At 38.7% G+C, this 24,822-nt stretch overlaps 1 protein-coding gene across 5 annotated transcripts in view; it reads left to right on the top strand.

Moving 5' to 3' along the window:
* The window catches only part of NFKB1 (nuclear factor kappa B subunit 1), a 122,536-nt gene that overhangs the window by 63,362 nt on the left and 34,352 nt on the right, over positions 1 to 24,822 (top strand). For all 5 annotated transcript variants that reach the window (XM_032632649.1, XM_032632648.1, XM_032632652.1 and 2 more), the window contains 4 exons: positions 2,092 to 2,240; positions 12,994 to 13,157; positions 14,969 to 15,127; positions 16,575 to 16,679. In XM_032632649.1, the coding sequence (XP_032488540.1) occupies positions 2,092 to 2,240; positions 12,994 to 13,157; positions 14,969 to 15,127; positions 16,575 to 16,679 (577 nt within the window). The remainder of the gene's footprint in view (positions 1 to 2,091; positions 2,241 to 12,993; positions 13,158 to 14,968; positions 15,128 to 16,574; positions 16,680 to 24,822) is intronic.

Below are 24,822 nucleotides of genomic sequence, written 5' to 3'. Positions count from 1 at the left end.
ACCTGATTTCACCCAAGTGAAGAATTTCGTCATGCCTTACACTGTTGAATTCCTATGCTCAGTGCACTTAAAAGTGAAATGACATGGTCTATTTCATGCTCTTTCACTGTTTATTTACTGTCAAAGAAGTCCCTGTGAAATATGTCATCATAACAAAGGCTGATTTCAGATGTTGACACCAAGACACAGAACTGACATCAGCAATCCAGGGAGTATGTAGGGACAACAGCCAACTTTGGAGCAAACCCAGAACTTTTCATTTCCTGTCCTACCCTGAAGGGTAAAGGCTTTCTACCTGTTATAAAAGGGAAAGCACTAAGTTCATAATTGGTTTTATGCCCAGGGGGCTTTTTAAGTGCTTAACCTATTTAAGAAATTATTTATTTGTGCTCTGAGGTGGTTAGAAGCTAATTTAATCCTAAGCATTCTTTGCGATTAGCTTGCTCTGCAAGGACTGGAGGACATTCCCACAGGTGGCCCTGCTCCTTGGGAAGGGGTGTTAGTGGGTTGGGAAGCAAACTTTTGCAGCAGTCCTGAGCCTGGGTTCAGGCAGAGAGGCCCTAAGGTTTCCAGTGGAGCTACACTGTGGACAGAGGGGAGTCTGTCCTTTGTTCAGGAGAGGGAACTTCTCTCCCGCAAAAGCCTCTGGGGAATAATCCCAGTTCTGATCAACTTTTCCTCAACTCTTACAGTGGGAGATTGGATTGGGGAAAAAAATCCATACTGAAAAAATCCTAACAAAACCATGCCTCAATGGAATATAAATTCATTTGATGGTATTTATAGTAGAAGTAGATTGGTGGAAAGGAATTCTGTCTGTTTCCAAGCAATTTTACTGGCAAGTGTAGGTTCTTCCTCAAGTATATCTCAGAAAGACATCCATCGAGGATCCATCGCTACATGAGATTTCTGTCTACTCTCTCTCCTGAGCTAAGGGTTGCTTGTGTAGATTGAAATATTTCTAACAATTGTCTAGTTGGGAGGTCCTGGATTTAGGTCATATACTTCCTCAAAAAGAGACAATATGAGCTAAGGAGTTAGGGTGACCTGGAGTTAGGTTAGCTAAGGAGTTAGGTTAGCCCTGAAAGTGCTGCATCCCAGGAAACCCCCTCATTCCCGGGCAAACAAGGATAGCCGGCCACCCTTTGAGGAGATACAGTGCATTTCCAACAATTTGGCTGAATTTATCACAGGTTTCTGACTTATAATATTCAGGAAGTTTAAAAATAAAGCCATTGGTCTTTTCTGTGAGTATGGTTTTAGTGTTGGGGCTTTCTCAAGGAAGGAATCTGTGGTCTCCTATAGAGGGCTGGAGAACCAACTAGAGGAGAAAGGGTGTCCAAGCTCTCTTTACTTAAAATGTCATTATCTCCTTGCAGTTTTCTTTTTATTGCTATTGTCATCATTTTAAAGGTATAACAATAAAAAATATAAGTTACTTTAAATGGAAAAATCTTCTAAAACAAGAGCTAAACAGGTGTCAGATCTAAGGGTTTGCACTTAGGTAGTACACTTATTTGAATTAAAGAAACAGATCACTGCAGGCCAATTCCATGGGCTTGGGTGTCCATGGCCAAGCTTCATAGCCAGGTCCCTGGGCAAGACTCTCTCTCCTGCCTAATCTCATGGCAGAGAGTTAGGACGGACTCTTTCTGGTCACCTCTTTCCTTCTCTTGGTTTCCATCAATCAATCAACCCCAATACCCTTCTCACTGATCTCTTACCCAGCTTTTATGACCAAAAATGCAATGAAGGTGCAGTTGAAAATATGTTCTTGGTTAGTAGCAAGGGGATACAGCATCCTCCAAGATGTGCTCTTCCTTCCAATGTTAACAATACGTGCTGTATTTTAAATGGTCTGCTTCCTGCAGAATATCTTTCACACCCAAAACAACCGCCATTAGCATTTTAATTTATTTCCATCTCATCATTTGTTCATCACATATTTTTCAAAACGGAGCTGTGGTCGTATATGTACAGATATGCTTAATTTTATATCACACTTTTTATACTTAACTGGCGTGTCTTAAGCATTTTCCCATGTTGTAATATAGTCAGGTGTGCTAACTTTGAAATGTGCTTCTTATATAGATCTGCAACTATGTGGGACCTGCAAAGGTTATTGTTCAGTTGGTCACAAATGGAAAAAACATCCACCTGCATGCGCACAGCCTGGTGGGAAAACACTGTGAGGATGGCATCTGCAGTGTAGCTGCTGGACCCAAGGACATGGTGGTCGGGTAAGTGAGGGTGTATGATGTGGTGGAAGGGAGGTGCAGATCAAACATGGCAGCCAGGGAGCAGGCCCTTTTTATTAAGGGTCTTTCCAAGACCCTCAGCCCCAGAAAATGAAAATTTGAGCTCTCACTTGGACTCCGAGGACTCCAAAGAGTAAGGTGCCCACTTGTCTGGATTTCCCTGATACAACCCACTTTGTACCTGTTGTCCTGGCCTAATTATTTATAGCACCCTCTTTAACTCTCAAAAGTGGCCCAGTTTGGATGATAAATTATGCAGTCACTTGACCTGTGAGACATGTGTGCCACTTTTAGCAATATTTTCCTTCTGGAAATAAGGATAAGGACAAATTAGAAGAAAACTGGCTATAGCAGAAATCAACACTTTATGGATGATTTCATACTTTGGTGATTCCCTTAATGAACTATTGATTCTCGATTTACAGTGTGAACATGTTGAGCATGAAGTGGATAGGTAAATATTATTTCAGATCTGTGTTGCTTAGCAAGTGTGCACAGAAATGATAAGGGCTTAATTTCCCAAACATACAAACAGCTCATTCAACTCAACATCAAAATAACAAACAACCGGATTAAGAAATGGGCAGAGGACCTGATTAGACACTTCTCCAAAGAGGACTTGCAGGTGGCCAACAGGCATATGAAAAGATTCTTGATCTCGCTAAGTATCAGGGATGCAGATCACTACCACAGTGAGATGCCACCTCACACCTGTCAGAATGGCTGTCATCAAAGAGAACACAAAGAACAAATGTTGGTGAGGGTGTGGAGAAAAGGGAACTCTCAAACACTGTTTGTGGGGATGTAAATTGGTGCAGCCACTGTGGAAAACAGTATGGAGGTTTCTCAAAAAACTAAAACTAGAACTACCATATGACACAGCAATTCCACTCTTGGGTATATATCCAAAAAACCCAAAACACTAAATCAAAAAGGTACATGCACCCCAGTGCTCATAGCAGCATTATTTATAATTGCCAAAATATGGAAGCATATTGTCTATCAATGGACGAATGAATAAAGAAGATGTGGTATATGTATATATATATGATGAAGATGTGTGTATATACATATACACAATAGAATACTACTCAGCCATAAAAAAGGATGAAATTTTGCAGCAACATGGATGGACCTGGAAGGTATTATGCTAAGTGAAGTAAGTCAGACAAAGACAAATACTGTATGATATCACTCATGTATGGAATCTAAAAAATAAACTAGTAAGTATAACAAAAAGGAAACAGATCCACAGATAATAGAGAACAAATGAGTGGGGAGAGAGGGAAGGGGGGAGGGGCAATATAGGAGTAGGGGATTAAGACGTACAAACTACTAGGTATAAAATAAGATACAAGGATATATTGTACAAATGGGGAATACAGCCAATATTTTATAATAACTAAAGAGTATAACCTTTAAAATTTTTGAATCACTATATTGTACACCTGTAACATATAATATTGTACAGCAACCATACTTCAATTTTTTTTAAAGTGTGCACAACCAAGGATTATAAGTTTGTTTTGGCATTCATTCGACTTGAAATGTAAATACAAAGAGACATTCATTTAAGGGTTGGTCAGAGAGATAAAACAAGCCATTTTTAATGAATGAAGTATTATAGAAATAAATTCAATTCAAAAGAAACTTTTAATTAAATTTGTCTAATTTTCAGGAATATCTTTCAGGGCTTCCTAATACTGGTTTAAATAGTTTACAGTAAAATCCCATTTAATCTAGACTATTCACTCAAAAGAAAGGAATTGTTTAAATCAACTATAATTAAGCTGATGGTAACATTTCAGGCTTTGAATTCTGATCAGGTTTCAAGTTGGCTGTTATTGGGGAGGTTGAACTTTCATGTTCCTTGGTATTTCTTTGTTTGACTGTTTAAATTTTCAAGTGTGAAAAACCTAGACAGCTTTCTTTTAAGTCACTAAAATCTGATTCTTTTGATGTCAGAGAAAAAAAAAAAACCTCTAGATTGGAGGAAGAAGCCTAAATTGATTTGAAAAATTCAACTATGCTTTAAATGACCTTGTTTCAACATCCTCTTGAAAGGCTGGCCTGTTTCCTCTTGTGTGTCACAGTTGGTCATCGTTTGTTTTGGAATACCCTTACAGTTCCTGACTGACCTATGAGAGCTTTGAAATGCAGGGTAATTGTCAAGGAGTTTCGGCCTAATTGATCACGTAGTGTCTGCAGATTTACTCGAGTAGGCTACTGTCAGTACGAAGTGTGTATTCTCTTTGGTCCTGTTTAATGTGTGTGATAATCATATCCTTCAGAGGAGATTATACATGAAGTTTCCCTTCTAACAATGTTTGTTATTATAAACATTCCAGTACGGTATCTGTAATTTGGTGTTTCTGTGGTTTGCCTTAGTAGTCTTTGAGGACTTGGGGAGGAACTAATGGTTATTTAATTTGGGACCTACAGCAGGAGTAAAAGTAAATTCCTTGTCTCCAAGGAAAGTGAGGAAATCTGTTACTCTCTTTTAGTGCTGGCATGAGGGGTTCGGTAGTTGGAAGAATTCATTCGTTCAACAGTTTGAGCATCTAAACTTGTAGATGTGATCATCAAGATGTCTGGTCACAGCTCTGTGGGGTTTTCTAATACTATGCAGTTTCACCAAGAAACGTAATCAAGAGGATGCCACCTAAGAGTTACAGTAGACTCAGTAGCCTCTCCCATTCAGAGTGCTCTATGAAACCTTGGTACTCCTTTTATAATTTGATTTTTAACTGAGAAGCTTTTGCATACAGTGTTTCCCAAAATGCAGTATTTCCTTCATGATTTCATTTGTCGCTCTTATTTTTTTTTAAGTTTCTAATGCCAGAACCTGTTGCATTTTAGTAGAAAGAGTCTCATGCTGGGGGTCTGGAACCCAGAATTCTATTTCCAGTTCTGTCACTCACAACAGTAGGACTGGGGGCAATTTGCATGACTTCTTGGGGACTTTAATTTCTTCCCTTATAAAATCTGAATGTTAGGCTACAGAATCTACCTCCAGGCCCTTTACATCCAAATTCTACACTGAACTAACATTAGCTAATACTATGAAGTAACGTGAGCCAACTTGCCTCATGTGTATTTACAGGATATCAATGATTATTCTTATTTAGTTCTAACTTGTAGGTAAGAATAGCATATAGAGAAATTTAGGATGATAGCCAGAGTTATTCCTTAGACTTGTCAATACTAGAAACAGAACCATGATAAGCAGTTTTCAATACAGTTTAGGTTAAGAGTATAAATTCATAAGCTGGGCATCAATCCAACACATCAAAAAAGATAAATGGAGGGACTTCCCTGGTGGTCCAGTGGTTAAGACTCTGCGCTCCCAACGCAGGGGCCATGCATTCGATCCCTGGTTGGGGAGCTAAGATGGTGCATGCCGAACTTGGTGTGGCCAAAAAGAAAAAAAGAAAAGGTATATGGAAAATGACATTGAGAAGATAAATAACTTCTAAATTATCAAAACCAAAAGAATGACCTTTCTTTGGAGTGTTTCTCTTCACTTTACTCTCAGCATGAGTTCTCAGTAAAATTTAATTTATATTTTCGAAGATATTTTCTTATCTATATTAAACTATTCATGTTTTAGATAACTAAGTCATGATTGTAAGTTTGATTGGTTTAATTTGAGGGGGTTGTCCTTTAACTTCTTTTAGTTAGCTTTAATTTTGACTTTTTATTTCCTACTCACTTATTTAGTTAGTCCTTCGTGCCTGTCCTCATAAAAATAATCTTTGGTGTTTTATTTTCTATCCTGAATATCAGCAGTTTGTTTCAACAGCATTTTAGTTCTCTGAAATTTGCATTCGATGGAAACTGTTACTTGACTTTGCTTTAAGCCACCTTCCTCACCAATAATCACCACACCCTCTGCTTGCTTCCTGGCAGCCCCGATTTAAAGAGATGTGAAGTTTTTCTTTTTTTCTAACTAATATTTCCAGCATATACCAATGGTAAGCACTCGAAGTAGATATAGAAATATAAAAATGCAAGACAGAAGCAAGTCTTCCCTCAATGAACTAATGCAGATCATATTAAACTGCTATTTTTGTAGATCCAAGAACAGTTAGCTACTGGCAGTTTCATATGGTTCAACCTTAATGCACAGAAAAGGAGCTGTTTGGAGAAAATGGACAAGGTCTGGACTGAGAGTGGAAGTATCCAACTTCCAAACCTAGGGTGTGTATTGTGAGTCAAGGGCTGCTTTTAAATCTCAGGCCAGCCGTGAAGTCAGTATTTGAGTCTGGAGGTGAAGAAAGGCCAGATGGAGGAGGCACTTTAGAATCCCAACCCAAGGACCTGGGGATTTGAACCTAGCCAAAGGGCAGAGGCAGTTCCCAGACGATCATAATGATGGCAGCATCTGGCACAGTGTAGAGGTTTTCAAACCTGGCTGCTAATTAAAGTCACCTTTGGTCACTTTGTAAAAGTATGGATGCCAAGCCCTACTTCCAGAGATTCTGATCTCATTGCCCTGTCTCATAGTGCAGAGCAGTGGTTCACAAAGTTTAGGGGCCATCAGAATCACCTGGAGGGCTTGTTAAAACTCGGATGGCTGAGTCCCACCCTCAGAGTTTCTGATTCAGTAGGGTTGGGATAAGGCCCAAGAATTTGCATTTTACTAAATTCTTGGGTGATGCTGATGCTGCTGGTCTGGAGAGTATACTTTGAAAACCACTGATGTGTAAGAATATGGCATTTTGAGTAAGAAACAGGATTGTAGTCCCGGTCCCGTTACTAACCCCTTATTAACTGTGATAACCTGTCTTTCTAAAAAATTTTTGAAATTAATTTAAATACTGTAACAGTCACCCTTTAAAGTATACAGTTCTATGAGTTTTGATAAATACTCATATAATCACCACAATTAAGGCATAGAATAGTTTTATTCCCTCCCCCCATCCCCCATCCTGAAAATCCCTGTGTGACCCTTTGGAGTCAGGTTCCCCCCAACTCTAGGCACTGGCAACCTCTGATCTGTTCTACCCCCATAGTTTTGCCTTTTCCAGAATGATATGCAAATGCAATCATACAATATGTAGCCTTTTTGGGTCTGACTTGTTTCACTTAGCACAATGTATTTCAGATTCCTCCAGATTGCTGAGTCTGTCACTAGTTTATTCCTTTTAGTTAATAAGTAGTGTTGCATCGTTGCATTGTGTTGATATATCACAGTTTATCCACCTGTTGAAGGACATCTGGTTTGTTTCCAGTTTTTCAGAACAAAGCCACCTTTTGTGTGAACATAAGTTTTCATTTTTCCTGGCTTGGGTAAATACTGAGGAGTGGAATTGTAGGGATGTGTGCTAAGAGTATGTTTATCTTGATAAGAAACTGCCAAATTGTTGGACTTCCCTGGTGGTCCAGTGGTTAAGACTACTCCAGGCTTCCACTGCAGCGGGAAGGGATTCGATCCCTGGTCAGGGAAGTTCCACATGCCACATGGTGTGGCCAAAAAAAAAAAAAAGAAGAAAAAGAAACTGCCAAGTTTTCCAAAGTGGCTGCACCATTTTGCATTCTCACATGTTAACATTTATGGTCCTTGTTTTTTTCTGTTTTTCATCCTAATAATGTCTGCTCTCATTTTTCTTTTGCACTTTATTATAGAAATTTCCAAACATATACAAAAGTAGAAAGAATAGCATAGTGAGCCTTCGTTGTACCCGTCACCCACCTTCAACAATTAATTATTACGTGGCCAGTCTTGATTTAAATGTACTCCTACCTAGGTAACTTTGTTATTGATATCTGATTTAGTTCCATTGTGGTAAGAGAATATTTGGTATCATTTGATTCCTTTTAAATATACTGAGGCTTGTTTTATGGAGGGAATATGGTCTTTTTTTTAAGTCAATCCTTTTTTTAAAAAGTTATTTATTTATTTATTTTTGACCGTGTTGGGTCTTCGTTTCAGTGCGAGGGCTTTCTCTAGTTGCGGCAAGCAGGAGACACTCTTCATCGCGGTGCGCGGGCCTCTCACCATGGCGGCCTCTCTTTTTGCGGAACACAGGCTCCAGACGCGCAGGCTCAGTAGTTGTGGCTCATGGGCCTAGTTGCTCCGCGGCATGTGGGATCTTCCCAGACCAGGGCTCGAACCCGTATCCCCTGCATTGGCAGGCAGATTCTCAACCACTGTGCCACCAAGGAAGCCCTGGTCTGTCTTGGTAAATGTTACTGGTGCACTTAAAAAAGAATGTTTAGTCTGATCACATTGAACGCATGTTCTGTAAATGTCAGTTGGGTCAGGTTGTTTGTTCAAAGCTTTTCTCTCCTTACTAATTTTCTCTCTACTTGTTCTATTAATTATTGAGAGAAGGGTATTGAAATCTGACAGTATTCATAAATACATCTATTTCTCTTTTCAGTTCTATAAGATTTTGCTTCTTGTATTGTGAAGCTCTTTTATTAGATGCATAAAAATTTAGGATTCTTATGTCCTCTTAATTAATTGATCCCTTTATCATTATGAAATGACCTTCTTTTTTATTCCTGGTAATATTCTTTGCTCTGGAATTTACCTTGACTGAAACTAATATAGTTACTTCAGCTTTCTTCTGAATAATGTTAGCTTGGAACATTTTTTTCCCCATCCTCTTAGTTTTAACCTTTTTGTGTGTTTATATTCAAAGTAAATAGGCACTGCATATAGTTGGGTCTTACTTTGTATCCCGTCTCACATACTCTGTCTTTTAGTGGGGTGTTTAGGTGACTTTTATTTAATATGATTGCTGATATGGCTGTGTTTAAATCTGCCCTCTTGCTGTTTGTTTTCTGCTTGTCATATCTATTCTTCATTCCCCCTTCCCCTGCCTTCTTTTAGATTAATTGATTATTTGTCATTTCATTTGTCTCCTTTTAGATTTATACCTCTTTGTATTTTTTAGCCATTGTTTTAGGTTTATACTATACATCTTTAACTTATCATAGTCTACCTCCAAGTAGCATTATACCTCTCTATGTATAGCATGTTAACAGTATATTTTCATTTCCCCTCTCTTGACCTTTGTGCTATTATGTCATATACTTTACATCTGCATATGTTGTAAATCCCACCGTATATTGTTTTTTATTTTTGCTTTAAATCGTCAATTATCTTTTAAAGAAACTTTTAAATAAGGGAAAGAAAGTATTTTGTACTTACCCATGTGTTGACTTCCTTTAATTTTTCTTATACCACTGGTGTGCTGCTGATAAACTCTTTCAGTTGTACATCTTAAAGTCTTTATTTTGTTTTTGTTTTTCAAAGATATTTTTGAGGAGTATAGAAATACAGGTTGACACGGTTTTTCTTTCATGTCCTTAAAATATGCTGCTTCACTGTCTTCTGGCTTGCCTTGTTTCCAAATAGAAGTCTCCTGTCATTCTTACCTTTATTCCTCTGTACATAGTGTGTCCGTTTTTTTCTCTATCAGCTTTTCAGATTTTCTCTTCATCACTACTTTTCAGCAGTTTGATTATGATAAGCTTTAGTGTTGTATTCTTCATGTTTCTTGTGCTTTGTGGTTCACTGAGATTCTTGGATCTCTGGGTTTATAGTTTTTATTAAATTTTAAAACTTTTCGGCCATTATTTTTTAAAATATTTTTTCCATCCACTCCTCTCTTTTCTCTTCTGAAACATCAACCTCATGTATATTTGAAATTATGCCACAGCTCATTAATGATCTCTTCTTTTTAAAATTTTTTTCATCTTTTCAGTTTCATTTCAGATAGTTTTTTTACTGTGTCCTCAAGTTCACTAATCTTTTGTCTGTACTGTCTAATATGTTCTTAATCCCATCTGGTGTGTTTTTCTTCTCAGACGTTGTAGTTTTCATCTCTATGGGTTTTGAGGGGGGGGGTCTTTTTTATATCTTCCATGCCTCTCCTTCGCATACTAATGCTTTCTTCTCGACCATATGGAGTATATCTCTCATAGCTTTTCCATGTACTTACCTACAAATTCTGTTTTCTGTCTCATTTCATTTCTGGATCTGTTTCTATTGAATGATTTTTTTCCTCGTTATGAGTTATATTTTCCTGTTTCTTTGTATGCCTGGTAATTTTTGATTGGATGGTAGACATTTTGAATTTTGGATTGTGGGTACTTGGATTTTTTTATTTTCTATGCATCTAAATATTTTTGAGCATTGGGATGAAGTTAAGTTTGGGAATAGCTTGATCCTTTCTAGACTTACTATTAAGCCTTTTTAGGGAGACCAGAGCAGCCTTTAGTCTAGGGTTAACTTGATGCCATTACAAAGGCAATACCTTTCTGACTGTACACCCTAACACTTCGTGTATCACAAGATTTCTTGAACTATTCTAGCCCTGTGTGTGCTCCAGGGGCTGTTTTGCCTGTGCTTCTGATTGTTCTTTTCCCAGCCTTGGGTCATTTCCTCACACACATGCTCTGAGTGTCTCTCGGTGTATGGTTCTTTCTTCTCAGGTATCGGCCTGTGCATTCTACCCTTGTTGACCTCCTTTGTCTCCTAAACTCAGGGAGGTCAGCAGGCCCTGTTTGGGCTCCCCCTTCCTTACTGCAGCCTGGAAGCGCTCTCTAGATATTAAGGCAGCATAATTTTAGAATTCACCTTATTTGTTTTCCTTTTCTTAAGGCTCACTGTCCTATGCCACCTATTGTCCAGTGTCTGAAAACTACTTTTTCATATGTTTTTTGTTGTTTAAAATGCAAGGTTCAATCGGTCTGTGTTGCTCTACCATTACCTAAGGTAGAAGACTGACTTCTGTATTGTTTCATTTATTTCCAGAGTAAATCCATTATTCACATAATGAAAAATACAGATGATGACTTTTCACAGAGATTAAATTAGATAATATACATGAAAAGCACTTTCTAGGTGGTAAAGTGCTGTACACGTGTTTATCATTGCTGTTACCTAGAAGATCAGCCTCGTTTTCCTGTAGTTATGGGTGGTGTCTGTATAGGAGTAAAGCCTAAAAGGCCAAAATACGGAGGTGTTGTTTCTGAAAATCCCCCTGTGCCTCCATGCATACCAATGTGTCATATTGCGTGTTTTTCTGTGCTCGATTAATTCATGCATTTATTTATCCAGTAGACATTTATTAAGCACCCAGGTCTCTAGTCACTGGATATCTCTGCTCGCAAGGGGCTTATATTCTGTATTTTCTTTTCGGTGTCTGTGTCTGCTGTCCTACTTTTTTTCATCACTGTCTGTACACCTGTATCATTTCATCTCTGGGCCTCTGTATGAGTGCTCATCTCATTCAGCCTTCACCTCCTATGTTTTCTTTCCCTAGTTTACCAACATTATCTTCTTCTTTATTTCATTTGATCCAGTTATCATAATATTTCTATCTTTCCTCTAATATTCCTGCTAATATTTTTTTTTCTTTCTGAGTAAAAGCCAGAGGAAAAGAAGAGTCCTTACAAAAGCTTACAAGGCTTTAAAAGAATGGTACCCCACTTATCTCTTTGAACTCCTTACTTACTTCTGACCCCTTGTTCATCTCACTCCAGCCACACTGGCCTGTTTGCCATTGTTGTCTTGTGGACACCAGGCATGATCCTACCTCAGGGTCTTTGTACTTGCTGTTCCTTCCACCTCAAATGTTCTTTTTCCATATATCCATGTCTCACCCCTACTTCCTTCAAGTCTTTGTTCAGTTGACATATTTTCAGTGAGGCTCTGTCTGGCCTCTTCCTATTTTTAAGTGCCGTGCCTTCTACTACTGCCTTTCCTCTTCCCCATTCCTACTTTATTTTTCTTGGTAACACTTTTTACCTTTTCAATTATAAAATTTACTTGTTTGTTTCCTCTCTGTTGTTGCACTAGCATATGAACTCCATGAAGGTAGGGATTCCTTTACTGTTGACAGAAGCATCCAGGACACTGCCTGGTACTAAGGAGCAAAATAAATATTTGTTAACCGAATGAGTCTCCTTGGTAAAGTGCTGTTTTGTTTGTTTGTTGTATTACATTTATTGAATACACTTCTTTGTTTCATGTACTTTATTTTAAAACATGAATGGCTGGAGCATTTTATATATTTAAAGATCCCTTTAATTGCTTTAATTAGCATATTAACATATTTTGTTTTATGGATATGTAGGCTTCACAATATAAAAAGTTATCCATCCCTGACTGAAGGTATACCTCAAGACTGAGTACATGTAGAGTTGGACATTCTAGTGGTCATAAATAATTCCAACCTTAGAGATAGCCCAGGAGGAGATGGGATTCCTGGTAGACATTAAATTCCATCTAGAAACCCAGGGATGAGCCAAAAGAAAAAAAATCTTCTAAATATAGTATTTTGCATATTCTTTTTTAAAAAAGTTAGAAAAGTTAGTATATTTGGAATTAAAATTTCTTTTTATACAACTCTCCTAGAAAAATACTTTAAAATGAGTCTAGGTAAAGCTTTCTTATTAAGATACGTACACCCCACTCCCTTATTCATAATTTGCAAGTCTAGTAAGCTTTGAAAACGAAAAGATTTTTCTAATTTTACCACAGACTGATTTGGTGGCAAAACCCAGCCTGACATGATGTGCAGCTGGTTATAGTCTTTATTATTCCATTTGGTGAGGCTGCTTTGTATGTTTCACTGCAGAAATAGTAATGTGTTTGAGGGCCAGTGATTGAGGGCCTGTGCATTTTTTCCTCAATCCATAGCTAAGGTAAAACAGGACTCTCTAGTCATTGACTGCCTAATTCTGGTTGTTGTTGCTGTTACTGTTTTATCTCCAGCTTTGCAAACCTGGGTATACTTCATGTGACAAAGAAAAAAGTATTTGAAACACTGGAAGCACGAATGACAGATGCATGTATAAGGGGCTATAACCCCGGACTTTTGGTGCATCCTGATCTTGCCTATTTACAAGCAGAAGGTGGAGGAGACCGGCAGCTCACAGGTGAGTATCACTCTCCCAGCCTTGCTCCTTTGAGAGCTCTGGCTCTCCTTGTCCTGTGTGTAGACCATGTGCTCATCTTATGCCCCAGGTTTCTCCTTCTCCTGGTCTGTACTCCAAGCTGCTCTCACCCTTTCCCTGCTCGGAAACCTTTGATGGCATCCTGCTACTTCTAGAATAAAATCTGTAGCCCCATAGCCTGGCATACAAAGCCGGGCCTCAGCCCCCTTTCCAGCTTTATCGGAGGTCCCACCTGTACCCACCTCTCCCCATCACCGCCTCCTGAACACTGATGTATACTCATACCTTTGTATGTGTCTTCCTCTACCTAAAACACCCCCCCTTCCCTTTTCAACCTGTCAGAACCAATTCAGAATTCAAGACATGGTTCAAAGAACACCTGCTCTGTTATACCTCCCCCAGCTCACCTTATTATAAGGAATCTTTCTTTCTTTGGGCTCTTCAGGCTCATTGTAAGCTATCCTCTTTATCATAAAAATGCTATGATTTTATGTTTTCCTGCCTTCACTTATATTTTTTTCTTTCAACCCTAATCCTTGTTCCACCACATATGCCATTTCTGCTTTTATGTGTCGTCCTTTCGTCTGGCCATCCTGTCACCAGCTCATACTCAGGCAATCCAGAGACAATCATTTTCCCATTAGCCATGTTCTGTCTTCTGCTATTCATCCTCAAAACCTTCACATCACCTTTGAGTCCTCCTTTTCACCTCTGCTGCATCTCCAGTTCGTGGTCCAGCTGTTCTATGCTGTCTGGGGTTCCCCTCCTCACTCCATTTTTTGATGCTCTGTCTCTGTCCCTCCCCACTTCTAATCTAGTTTACACCCTGTGGCCAGATGGATCTTACTGAAGCCTACAGGTCACCACTACTCAGTGTCTCCCTGTTGTGTCCAGAATCCAAATTCCATACCCTGGCATTTTAGGCCTCCCAAGAGCTGGCCCCAATCTGCATTTTCGACTTTGTTTCCCACTACATCCCTTGTTGTCACACTGAACTACACCATAGAAGCACAATTTCTCACTTTCTCTCTTTGGCACATTCTTTCCATTCCTGCTCTTTCCTCTTCCTGGGATGCCTTTTTTCATTCTCCTCCTAAGTTCAAGTTCTACCATCCTTTCAAGATTTAGAGCAATGCCTCTTCTGCTTCAAAGCCTCTGGATTCTCCCCTCCTTTGAAGTTTCATATCACTTCAACTGTAGCTCTTTTATAGTACTTATCACTTGAATTATCACCTCTTGTGATTATTATAAGTTAAGTACGATTATGTCCATCAGTATGAAAGCTCCATCAGGAGGGAAGGAGCCCAGTGCAGGGGAGTTGTTTGGCTCCTTAAAAACACTTGTTGAGCTGTACTTGCTTAGTGCCAGGTACTGTGCCGGGCACTGTGGGATGAATACAGTCCCTGTGCCCAGAGAGCTTTTGGAATACTTAATTCTCACATTCCTCCACACAAGTGAGGCATGGTCAGGCTACTGCATTCCATTCCATCACATCCTTTGTGTCTTGGGACAGGGCAGGGGAAGATAGGAGAGAGGCAGTTTGACACATGCAGGACAGTTTTTACTGTGATCCAGAGAAAATACAGGCCCTTTTTTGATGCCTTTACGTTTGGATGACATAAATAGATAATTCTTAAAATTGTATTAGCAATATGAAGAATTTCAAAAGAAAAAAAATAGACTTTTATTTTAAGTTGATGTTCTTTATTTGGGCTTTATAAAAGCATCCTATCTAAAACGTTCATGCTTTACTCTTTCCCTGGGCATGAATACCGCATGTTGTCTGGTCCTAGATCGGGAAAAGGAGATCATCCGCCAGGCAGCTCTTCAGCAGACAAAGGAGATGGACCTCAGCGTGGTGCGGCTTATGTTTACAGCTTTCCTTCCAGACAGCACCGGCAGCTTCACGAGGCGCCTGGAACCCGTGGTATCGGACGCCATCTATGATAGCAGTGAGTACCTGACTTCTGACAGGAGGCGGCTTGCTGTAAAGTCAAGAACAGACTTCCAGCCCGGCCCCGGCAGTTATGACTAGCTCTGATTCCTGGGGCAAGTAACTTAATCACTGGGGGCCTCATATTTATCGTCTTACAAAATGAGAATACTGAAATTTAGCTTAAAATTTGATGTTGAGATTAAACGTGAAATACTGTGAGGTGCTCAATAAATCTTCCTCAGATCACCGTTGTAGTCTTCTACGTGCAATGCCAAATCTCTTATTATTTATGAATTCCTTACTACGAGGATATATTGTTGGTGCTCTTAGATGAGAAAAGTATCTCAGTTGGGGCTCTGAAGAGAAGTTAATAAAAGACAACTCTTATCCAGTTTCATTCTTGCATGTTATAGCTTTATCAAGTTAGGAACGTCAGGTTAACTAAGTGAGCAGTACAGATATTTCGTAGCTTCAAAATTCTATTTCAGTCTATAGTTCCTGGAGTTTTTGAAAGAGTTTTACAGAGGTCTTCAGCATTTACCATGCAAATTTCTAATTTGGTATGCATGGGATTTATTAAACAGATATTTCCAAAAAGTCTACAAGGGCAGTATTTAGGCTCCTTGAAAGGTTATAGAGTTGGGTCTAGGTAGAGAACGCCATGCCCCAAGTACAACAACTAACTGATTTCTCTAATTTAAACATGTTCGAAGGGAAGTGAAAGCTTTATAAACTGATGTAGACTCGCATACCAAAGATCACTTTAAAATGCAGCTGTTGGAGCCAAAAAAAAAAAGGGAAGCCTTATACTATTACCACACAAAACTTTTACCCCTTAACCACACAGAATTCTAATTTTGTTTGGGGAAAAGAAATATAACATCTTCATTTTTCTTTTCTGCAGAATAAAAATTAATAAATAGTTTTAGAAAACTGTGCTTCTCCTAAATTTCTAGGACTCTTGTAAATGGTATCATGCACATAAGTTTGGGGTTAAAGTCTTGACCTTATTGAAATTCCACACATCCATTAGCTTGGAACTTCCTGAAACATCAGAAAATTTCTTTCTCTTTCTCTATTAATCTCTCTTACTGTGTTAGTGGGAGAAACAAATACTGCTCCTTTGTGTCTCATCTGTTTTGGTGATAATGAATGAGCCATGCCCAAGAAGTGCTCTGAGGGTTTCAGAAGGCATTTTTGTTTTATTTATATCCTTGTTAAAGCAGTATGAGTGAAAGCATCTATTTAAACTTTCTTTAAGGTCCCGTTTTGGTGATAATGAATGAGCCATGCCCAAGAAGTGCTCTGAGGGTTTCAGAAGGCATTTTTGTTTTATTTATATCCTTGTTAAAGCAGTATGAGTGAAAGCATCTATTTAAACTTTCTTTAAGGTCCCTCATAGGAGGTTAGCATGTGAAGCTGAGGATAAATAATGAAGTTTGTTGTTTTTCTCCTGTGGACAGAAGCCCCCAATGCCTCCAACTTGAAAATAGTAAGGATGGACAGGACAGCTGGATGCGTAACTGGAGGGGAAGAGATTTATCTTCTCTGTGACAAGGTTCAGAAAGGTAAATATATGCTCTGATCTCCAGATGTGAAGTATAATTCTGAGTGTGTTTCTGAGTCACTTTTTGTCAGTGGGCCTAGTAATATCCCTCCTTGCCATAGAACTCCTTTTAAAAATTTATACATTTCGTCTCTTCCAAATTTAAGTTGTTCATGTTATTTTGTTAACCCAACTAATTCATTTTAAAATTTTCAACAGAAGTAAATATAAATAAGAAAACAGTGACCATTGGAATCAGTGATGTTTCAGGGGTTTTATACTTTAAATTTTGGTATCTGAACTTTAAATAAATGAGTAATAGCCCATGCTTCACACACACACACACACACACACACACACACACACAGAATAAATGTTTTACATAGTGTAAAATTGTTTATTTTGTTTATCTTACCATGCTTCATTGCAACACAGAGAGCTTCTCTGGATATCTTCACATGACACTATGATGTCATTTAAGAAAAAGAAAGAGAATAAGGACTATAGGGAAATTCTCAGAGCATACTCCTCTCATAATTTTCACTTTCAGAAAGGTTCTTGGCATTTATCTCTCATTAAATATAGCACAAGATTGATAAGTCAGCAAAAGCTGAAGGAGATTGTGTTATTTTCTCAAGTTTCACTCATTTTTTAAATAAAATGATAGAAGGTATAGTATAATAAAGATACACTCACTTCCACGACGGCAGCAGCAGGGCACGTGGCAAGAATCACGGCTTGCACGTGGCCCCGGGCAGTCTCGTCTTTCTGCAGCTTGTAGATCCTCAGGTGTAGGAGCTGTTTCATGCGCACAGCCTTGAGAGAGTAAGGTGTTCTTAAGACCACCTGTACCAAATCCGTGACCGAACTCAGCGAAGACCTCTATATAAATGTTCAAGATTCCGGCAGCACATGCGAAGACCTACTCTTTCAGCCACGGGCTGCTGGAGACAACCTCGTAGACAAAGTGCTCCCGAGTCAGCCTGTTCTAGCTGAGCAGCTACTGAAGACCCTTGTAATCAGACTTCATAACTGAGACCGCCACATTCACTGCTGTGTGGCTCACAGCGTCTTGGTGCTCCGGCCGGGTGTCAAGCCTGAGCCTCTGAGGTGGGAGAGCTGACTCCAGCACATTGGACCACCAGAGACCTCCCGGCCCCATGTAATATCAATCGGCGAGGGCTCTCCCAGAGACCTCTGTCTCACCGCTAAGACCCAGCTCCACTCAACGACCAGCAAGCTCCAGTGCTGGATGCCCAATGCCAATCAACCAGCAAGAAAGGAACACAACCCCATCCATTAGAGAAGCTGCCTGAAATCATACTAAGTTCACAGACCCCCCAAAACACACCACTGGACGTGGTCCTGCCCACCAGAAAGACAAGATCCAGCCCCACCCGCCAGAACACAGGCACCGGTCCCCTCCACCAGGAAGCCTATGCAAGCCACTGAACCAACCTCACCCACTGGGGGAAGACACCAAAAACAATGGGAACTACGAACCTGCAGCCTGTGAAAAGGAGACCCCAAACACAGTAAGTTAAACAAAATGAGAAGACAGAGGAATAGGGAGCAGATGAAGGAGCAAGGTAAAAACCCACCACACCAAACAAATGAAGAGGACGTAGGCAGTCTACCTGAAAAAGAATTCAGAGTAATGATAGTAAAAATGATCTAAAATCTTGGAAATAGAATAGAGAAAATGCAAGAAACATTTAACAAGGACCTAGAAGAACTAAAGAGCAAACAAACGATGAACAACACAATACATGAAATTAAAAATTCTCTAGAAGGAATCAATATCAGAATAACTGAGGCAGAAGAACGGATAAGTGACCTGGAAGATAAAATAGTGGAAATAACTACTGCATAGCAGAATAAAGAAAAAAGAATGAAAAGAATTGAGGACAGCCTCAGAGACCTCTGGGACAACATTAAACGTACCAACATTCAAATTATAGGAGTTCCAGAAGAAGAAGAGAAAAAGAAAGGGACTGAGAAAATATTTGAAGAGATTATAGTTGAAAACTTCCCTAACATGGGAAAGGAAATAGCCACGCAAGTCCAGGAAGTGCAGAGAGTCACATACAGGATAAATCCAAGGAGAAACATGCCAAGACACATTACACAAACTGTCAAAAATACAAAGAAAAAATATTAAAAGCAGCAAGGGAAAAGAAAGAAATAACATACAAGGGAATCCCCATAAGGTTAACAGCTGATCTTTCAGCAGAAACTCTGCAAGCCAGAAGGGGTGGCAGGACATATTTAAAGTGATGAAAGGGAAAAACTTACAACCAAGATTGCTCTACCCAGCAAGGATCTCATTCAGATTCAGTGAAGACATTAAAACCTTTACAGATAAGCAAAAGTTAAGAGAATTCAGCACCACCAAACCAGCTTTACAACAAATGCTAAAGGAACTTCTCTAGGCAGGAATCACAAGAAAAGGAAAACAGCTATAAAAATAAACCCAAAACAATTTAGAAAATGGTAATAGGAACATACATATTGATAATTACTTTAAATGTGAATGGATTAAATGCTCCAACCAAAAGACACAGGCTTGGGCTTCCCCTGGTGGCACAGTGGTTGAGAGTCCACCTGCCAATGCAGGGGACACGGGTTCATGCCCCAGTCCGGGAAGATCCCACATGCCGTCGAGCGGCTGGGCCCGTGGGCCATGGCCGCTGAGCCTGCGCGTCTGGAGCCTGTGCTCCACAACGGGAGAGGCCACAACAGTGAGAGGCCTGCATACCGCCAAAAAAAAAAAAAAAAAAAAAAGTCACAGGTTTGCTAAATGGATACAAAAACAAGACCCATATATATGCTGTCTACAAGAGACCCACTTCAGACCTAGGGACACATACAAACTGAAAGTGAGGGGATGAAAAAAGATATTCCATGCAAATGGAAATCAAAACAAAGCTGGAGTAGCAGTTTTCGTATCAGACAAAATAGACTTTAAAACAAGAGACAAAGAAGGGAACTACATAATGATCAAGGCATCCATCCAAAAAGAAGATATAACAGTTGTAAATATTTATATACCCAACATAGGAGCACCTCAATAACATAAGGCAAATGCTAATGCCCGTAAAAGGGGAAATCGGCAGTAACACAATAATGGTTGGGGACTTTAACACCCCACTTTCAGCAATGCACAGATCATCCAAAATGAAAATAAATAAGGAAACACAAGCTTTAAAGGACACGTTAAACAAGATGGACTTAATTGATATTTATAGGACATTCCATCCAAAAACAACAGAACGCACTTTCTTCTCAAGTGCTCACGGAACATTCTCCAGGAGAGATCATATCTTGGGTCACAAATCAAGCACTGGTAAACTTAAGAAAATTGAAATCGTATCAAGTATCATTTCCAACCACAACACTGTGAGACTAGATATCAATTACAGGAAAAAAATCTCTAAAAATCTCTAAAACACATAGAGGCTAAACAATACTCTACTAAATAACCAAGAGATTACTGAAGAAATCAAAGAGAAATCAGAAAATACCTAGAAACAAATGGCAATGAAAACACGACGACCCAAAACCTATGGGATGCAGCAAAAGCAGTTCTAAGAGGGAAGTTTATAGCAATACAATCCTACCTCAAGAAACAAGAAGCATCTCAAATAAACAACCTAACCTTACACCTAAAGCAATTAGAGAAAGAAGAACCGAAAAAACATGAAGTTAGCAGAGGGAAAGAAATCATAAAGATCAGATCAGAAATAAATGAAGAAGAAATGAAGGAAACAATAGCAAAGATCTATAAAACTAAAAGCTGGTTCTTTGGGACAATAAACAAAATTGATAAACCATTAGCCAGACTCATCAAGAAAAAGGAGAAGACTCAGATCAACAGAATTAGAAATGAAAAAGGAGAAGTAACAACAGACACTGCAGAAATACAAAGGATCATGAGAGATTACTCCAAGCAACTATATGACAATAAAATGGACAGTCTGGAAGAAATGCATTAATTCTTAGAAAAGCACAACCTTCCAAGACTGAACCAGGAAGAAATAGAAAATATAAACAGACCAATCACAAGCACTGAAATTGAAACTGTGATTAAAAATCTTCCAACAAACAAAAGCCCAGGACCAGATGGCTTCACAGGCGAATTCTATCAAATATTTAGAGAAGAGCTAACACCTATCCTTCTCAAACTCTTCCAAAATATAGCAGAGGGAGGAATACTCCCCAACTCATTTTACGAGGCCACCATCACCCTGATACCAAAACCGGACAAAGATGTCGCAATAAAAGAAAACTACAGGCCAATATCACCGATGAACATAGATGCAAAAATCCTCAACAAAATACTACTAAACAGAATCCAACAGCACATTAAAAGGATCATACACCATGATCAAGTGGGGTTTGTCCCAGGAATGCAAGGATTCTTCAATATACAGAAGTCAATCAGTGTGATACACCATATTAACAAATTGAAAGATGAAAACCATATGATTATCTCAATAGATTCAGAAAAAGCTTTTGACAAAATTCAACACCTATTTATGATAAAAACTCTCCAGAAAGTAGGCATAGAGGGAACCTACCTCGACGTAATGAAGGCCGTATATGAGAAATCCACAGCCAACATCATTCTCCATGGTGAAAAACTGAAACCATTTCCACTAAGATCAGGAGCAAGGCAAGGTTGCCCACTCTCACTGCTGTTATTCAACACAGTTTTGGAAGTTTTAGCCACAGCAGTCAGAGAAGAAAAAGAAATGAATTCAAATTGGAAAAGAAGAAGGAGAACCATCACTGTTTGCAGATGACATGATACTATACATAGAGAATCCTGAAGATGCTACCAGAAAACTACTAGAGCTAATGAATGAATTTGGTAAAGTAGCTGGTTACAAAATTAATGCACAGAAATCTCTTGCATTCCTATACACTAATGATGAAAATCTGAAAGAGAAATCAAGGAAACACTCCCATTTACCACTGCAACAAAAAGAATAAAATACCCAGGAATAAACCTACCTAAGAAGACAAAAGACCTGTGTACAGAAAACTATAAGACACTAATGAAAGAAATTAAAGATGACAAACAGATGGAGAGATATACTATGTTCTTGGATTGGAAGAATGAACATTGTGAAAATAACTATACTACCCAAAGCAATCTACAGATTCAGTGCAATCCGTATCAAACTACCAATGGTATTTTTCACAGAACTAGAACAAAAAAATTCACAATTTGTATGGAAACACAGAAGACCCCAAATAGCCAAAGCAATCTTGAGAAAGAAAAACAGAGCTAGAGGAATCAGGCTCCCTGACTTCAGACTATATTACAAAGCTACAGTAATCAAGATAGTATGGTAGTGGCACAAAAATAGAAATATAGATCAATGGAACAGGATAGCAAGCCCAGAGATAAACCCACACACATATAGTCACCTTATCTTTGATAAAGGAAGCAAGAATATACAATGGAGAAAAGACAGTCTCTTCAATAAGTGGTGCTGGGGAAACTGGACAGCTACATGTAAAAGAATGAAATTAGAATACTCCCTAACACTGTGTACCACAACAAACTCAAAATGGATTAAGACCTAAATGTTAAGGCCAGACATTATAAAGCGGGAAACATAGGCAGAACACTCTTTGACATAAATCACAACAAGATCCTTTTTGACCCACCTCCTAGAGAAATGGAAATAAAAACAAAAATAAACAAATGGGACATAATGAAACTTACAAGCTTTTTCACAGCAAAGGAAACCACAAACAAGATGAAAAGACAGCCCTCAGAATGGGAGAAAATATTTGCAAACGGAGCAACTGGGAAAGGATAAATCTCCAAAATTTACAAGCAGCTCAATATCAAAAAAATAAACAGCCCAATCCAAAAATGGACAGAAGACCTAAAAAGACATTTCTGCAAAGAAGATATACAGATTTCCAAGAAACACATGAAAGGATGCTCAGCATCACTTACCATCAGAGAAATGCAGATCAAAACTACAATGAGGTATCACCTCACACTGGTCAGAATAGCCATCATCAAAAAATCTACAAACAATAAATGCTGGAGAGAGTGTGGAGAAAAGGGAACCCTCTTACACTGTTGGTGGGAATGTAAATTGATACAGCCACTATGGAGAACAATATGGAGGTTCCTTAAAAACTACAAATAGAACTACCATATGACCCAGCAGTCCCACTACTGGGCATATACCTTGAGGAAACCATAATTCAAAAAGAGTCATGTACCACAATGTTCATTGCAGCACTATTTACAGTAGCCAGGACATGGAAGCAACCTAAGTGTCCATCGACAGATGAATGGATAAAGGAGATGTGGCACATATATACAATAAAATATTACTCAGCCATAAAAAGAAATGAAATTGAACTCTTTGTAGTGAGGTGGTTGGACCTAGAATCTGTCATTCAGAGTGAAGTAAGTCAGAAAGAGAAAAACAAACACCATATGCTAACACATATATATGGAATCTAAAAAAAAAAAAACACTGGTTCTCATGGACCTAGGGGCAGGACAGGAATAAAGACACAGATGTAGACAATGGACTTGAGGACACGGGGAGGGGGAAAGGTAAGCTGGGACGAAGTGAGAGAGTGTCATGGACATATATACACTACCATATGTAAAGTAGATAGCTAGTGGGAAGCAGCTGCATAGCACAGGGAGATCACCTTGGTGCTTTGTGACCACCTAGAGGGGTGGGGTAGGGAGAGTGGGAGGGAGATGCAAGAGGGAGGGGATTTGGGGATATATGTATACGTATAGCTGATTCACTTTGTTATACAGCAGAAACTAACACACCATTGTAAAGCAATTATACTCCAATAAAGATGTTAATAAATAATGCAAAAAATATAATATTTCACTTTCACATTTTTCAACAAAAATAATTGTAGTTTCTTCACTAAAAAGAAAAGAAAGAAAGATATACTCACTACAAGAATGAGCATTTTCAAAGTAAGCAACTGCATAGCTGGAAATGTAGCCCCTATTAAAAGGACTATGGCTTAAAACAAAGAAAATTCTCCTTTGAGGCTAAATGCTCTGAGATAAAAAGTCAGAAAAAATGAGATAAGATTTTAAGGTAAAGGTATGAATATATATCTGTATCCCAAAAATGTTTACACTTTCTCTGCAGGTTTTGGTATCAGTATTTTTTCAACCCATTGTATCCAAGTAATATGCATTTCCAGATTTCTGGTTGTGCATACTATGAGTAAACACAATCTGAGTGCCTTTATTTGTAAATGTGACTCTTAATCATTATCATTACATTGGAATGGCTTATTAAGAGAAGTCTTGAACCTAGCTTAAAGAATCTGAATAACTAGGTCCAGGGTAGTCCTACCTGAAGGCAGAGGTATTAACCAGTATATAGTATGTCTTATCCAACCCTAATATTCCTAAAATTCTATGTAAATAGAAATATAAATTTAGCTTTTGCAAGTCAATAGTGTACACCTTCCTATGAAATAGGAAGTGAAGCCAGGGAGATGCCAACCTGAGTTATATTGTCATATTTCTGCAGGAGTAGAACCCATGACTGAAGTTTGAAATTTAGATGTTCTAATTTAACCTGAAGGGACTAGACCAACATGATATATTTAGCAGTTTCTCAGTATGGACTAATAAAATATTATAGGGAGGTAGCATAGTAGAATGTGTAAGAGCCTGGAATCTGAAACTTCACTGTGTTCAAATCCTGGCCTCTCCATTTACCAGCTTTTCAACCTTAGTTAAGTTACTTAACCTCTCTGACCTCCAGTTTCTCTTCTGCAGAACGAGGATATTAATAGTAGACCTGCATCACAAAGTTGTTGTGAGGGTTAAATCAGCTAATGTATACATATAAAATCCCTCAGAACAGTGTCTGCCATATAGTAAACTTTATATTAGTTAAATATTATTATGTGAATCTGTATCAAGTGAACCACCTTTTGGGATTCTGATATTCCTCACTATCCTTCGTGTTTCTCAGGAGTGAATTGGTTTAGGGATGAAGAAGTGGAAAAGACTGATTAAGAGAAAACTCAGATTGAATAGGTAAATCTAGTATTCTGTCATTGTAAATGAATCTTGGGGCCCATTACTATGGTAACTAATAGAAAATTTTCACTAAAAATTTTAAATAATTCACAAG

This window comes from Phocoena sinus, chromosome 5 (assembly GCF_008692025.1).
Source record: "Phocoena sinus isolate mPhoSin1 chromosome 5, mPhoSin1.pri, whole genome shotgun sequence".
NCBI classification, from domain to species: Eukaryota; Metazoa; Chordata; class Mammalia; order Artiodactyla; family Phocoenidae; genus Phocoena; species Phocoena sinus.
This window is presented reverse-complemented; position numbering and strand designations above follow the sequence as displayed.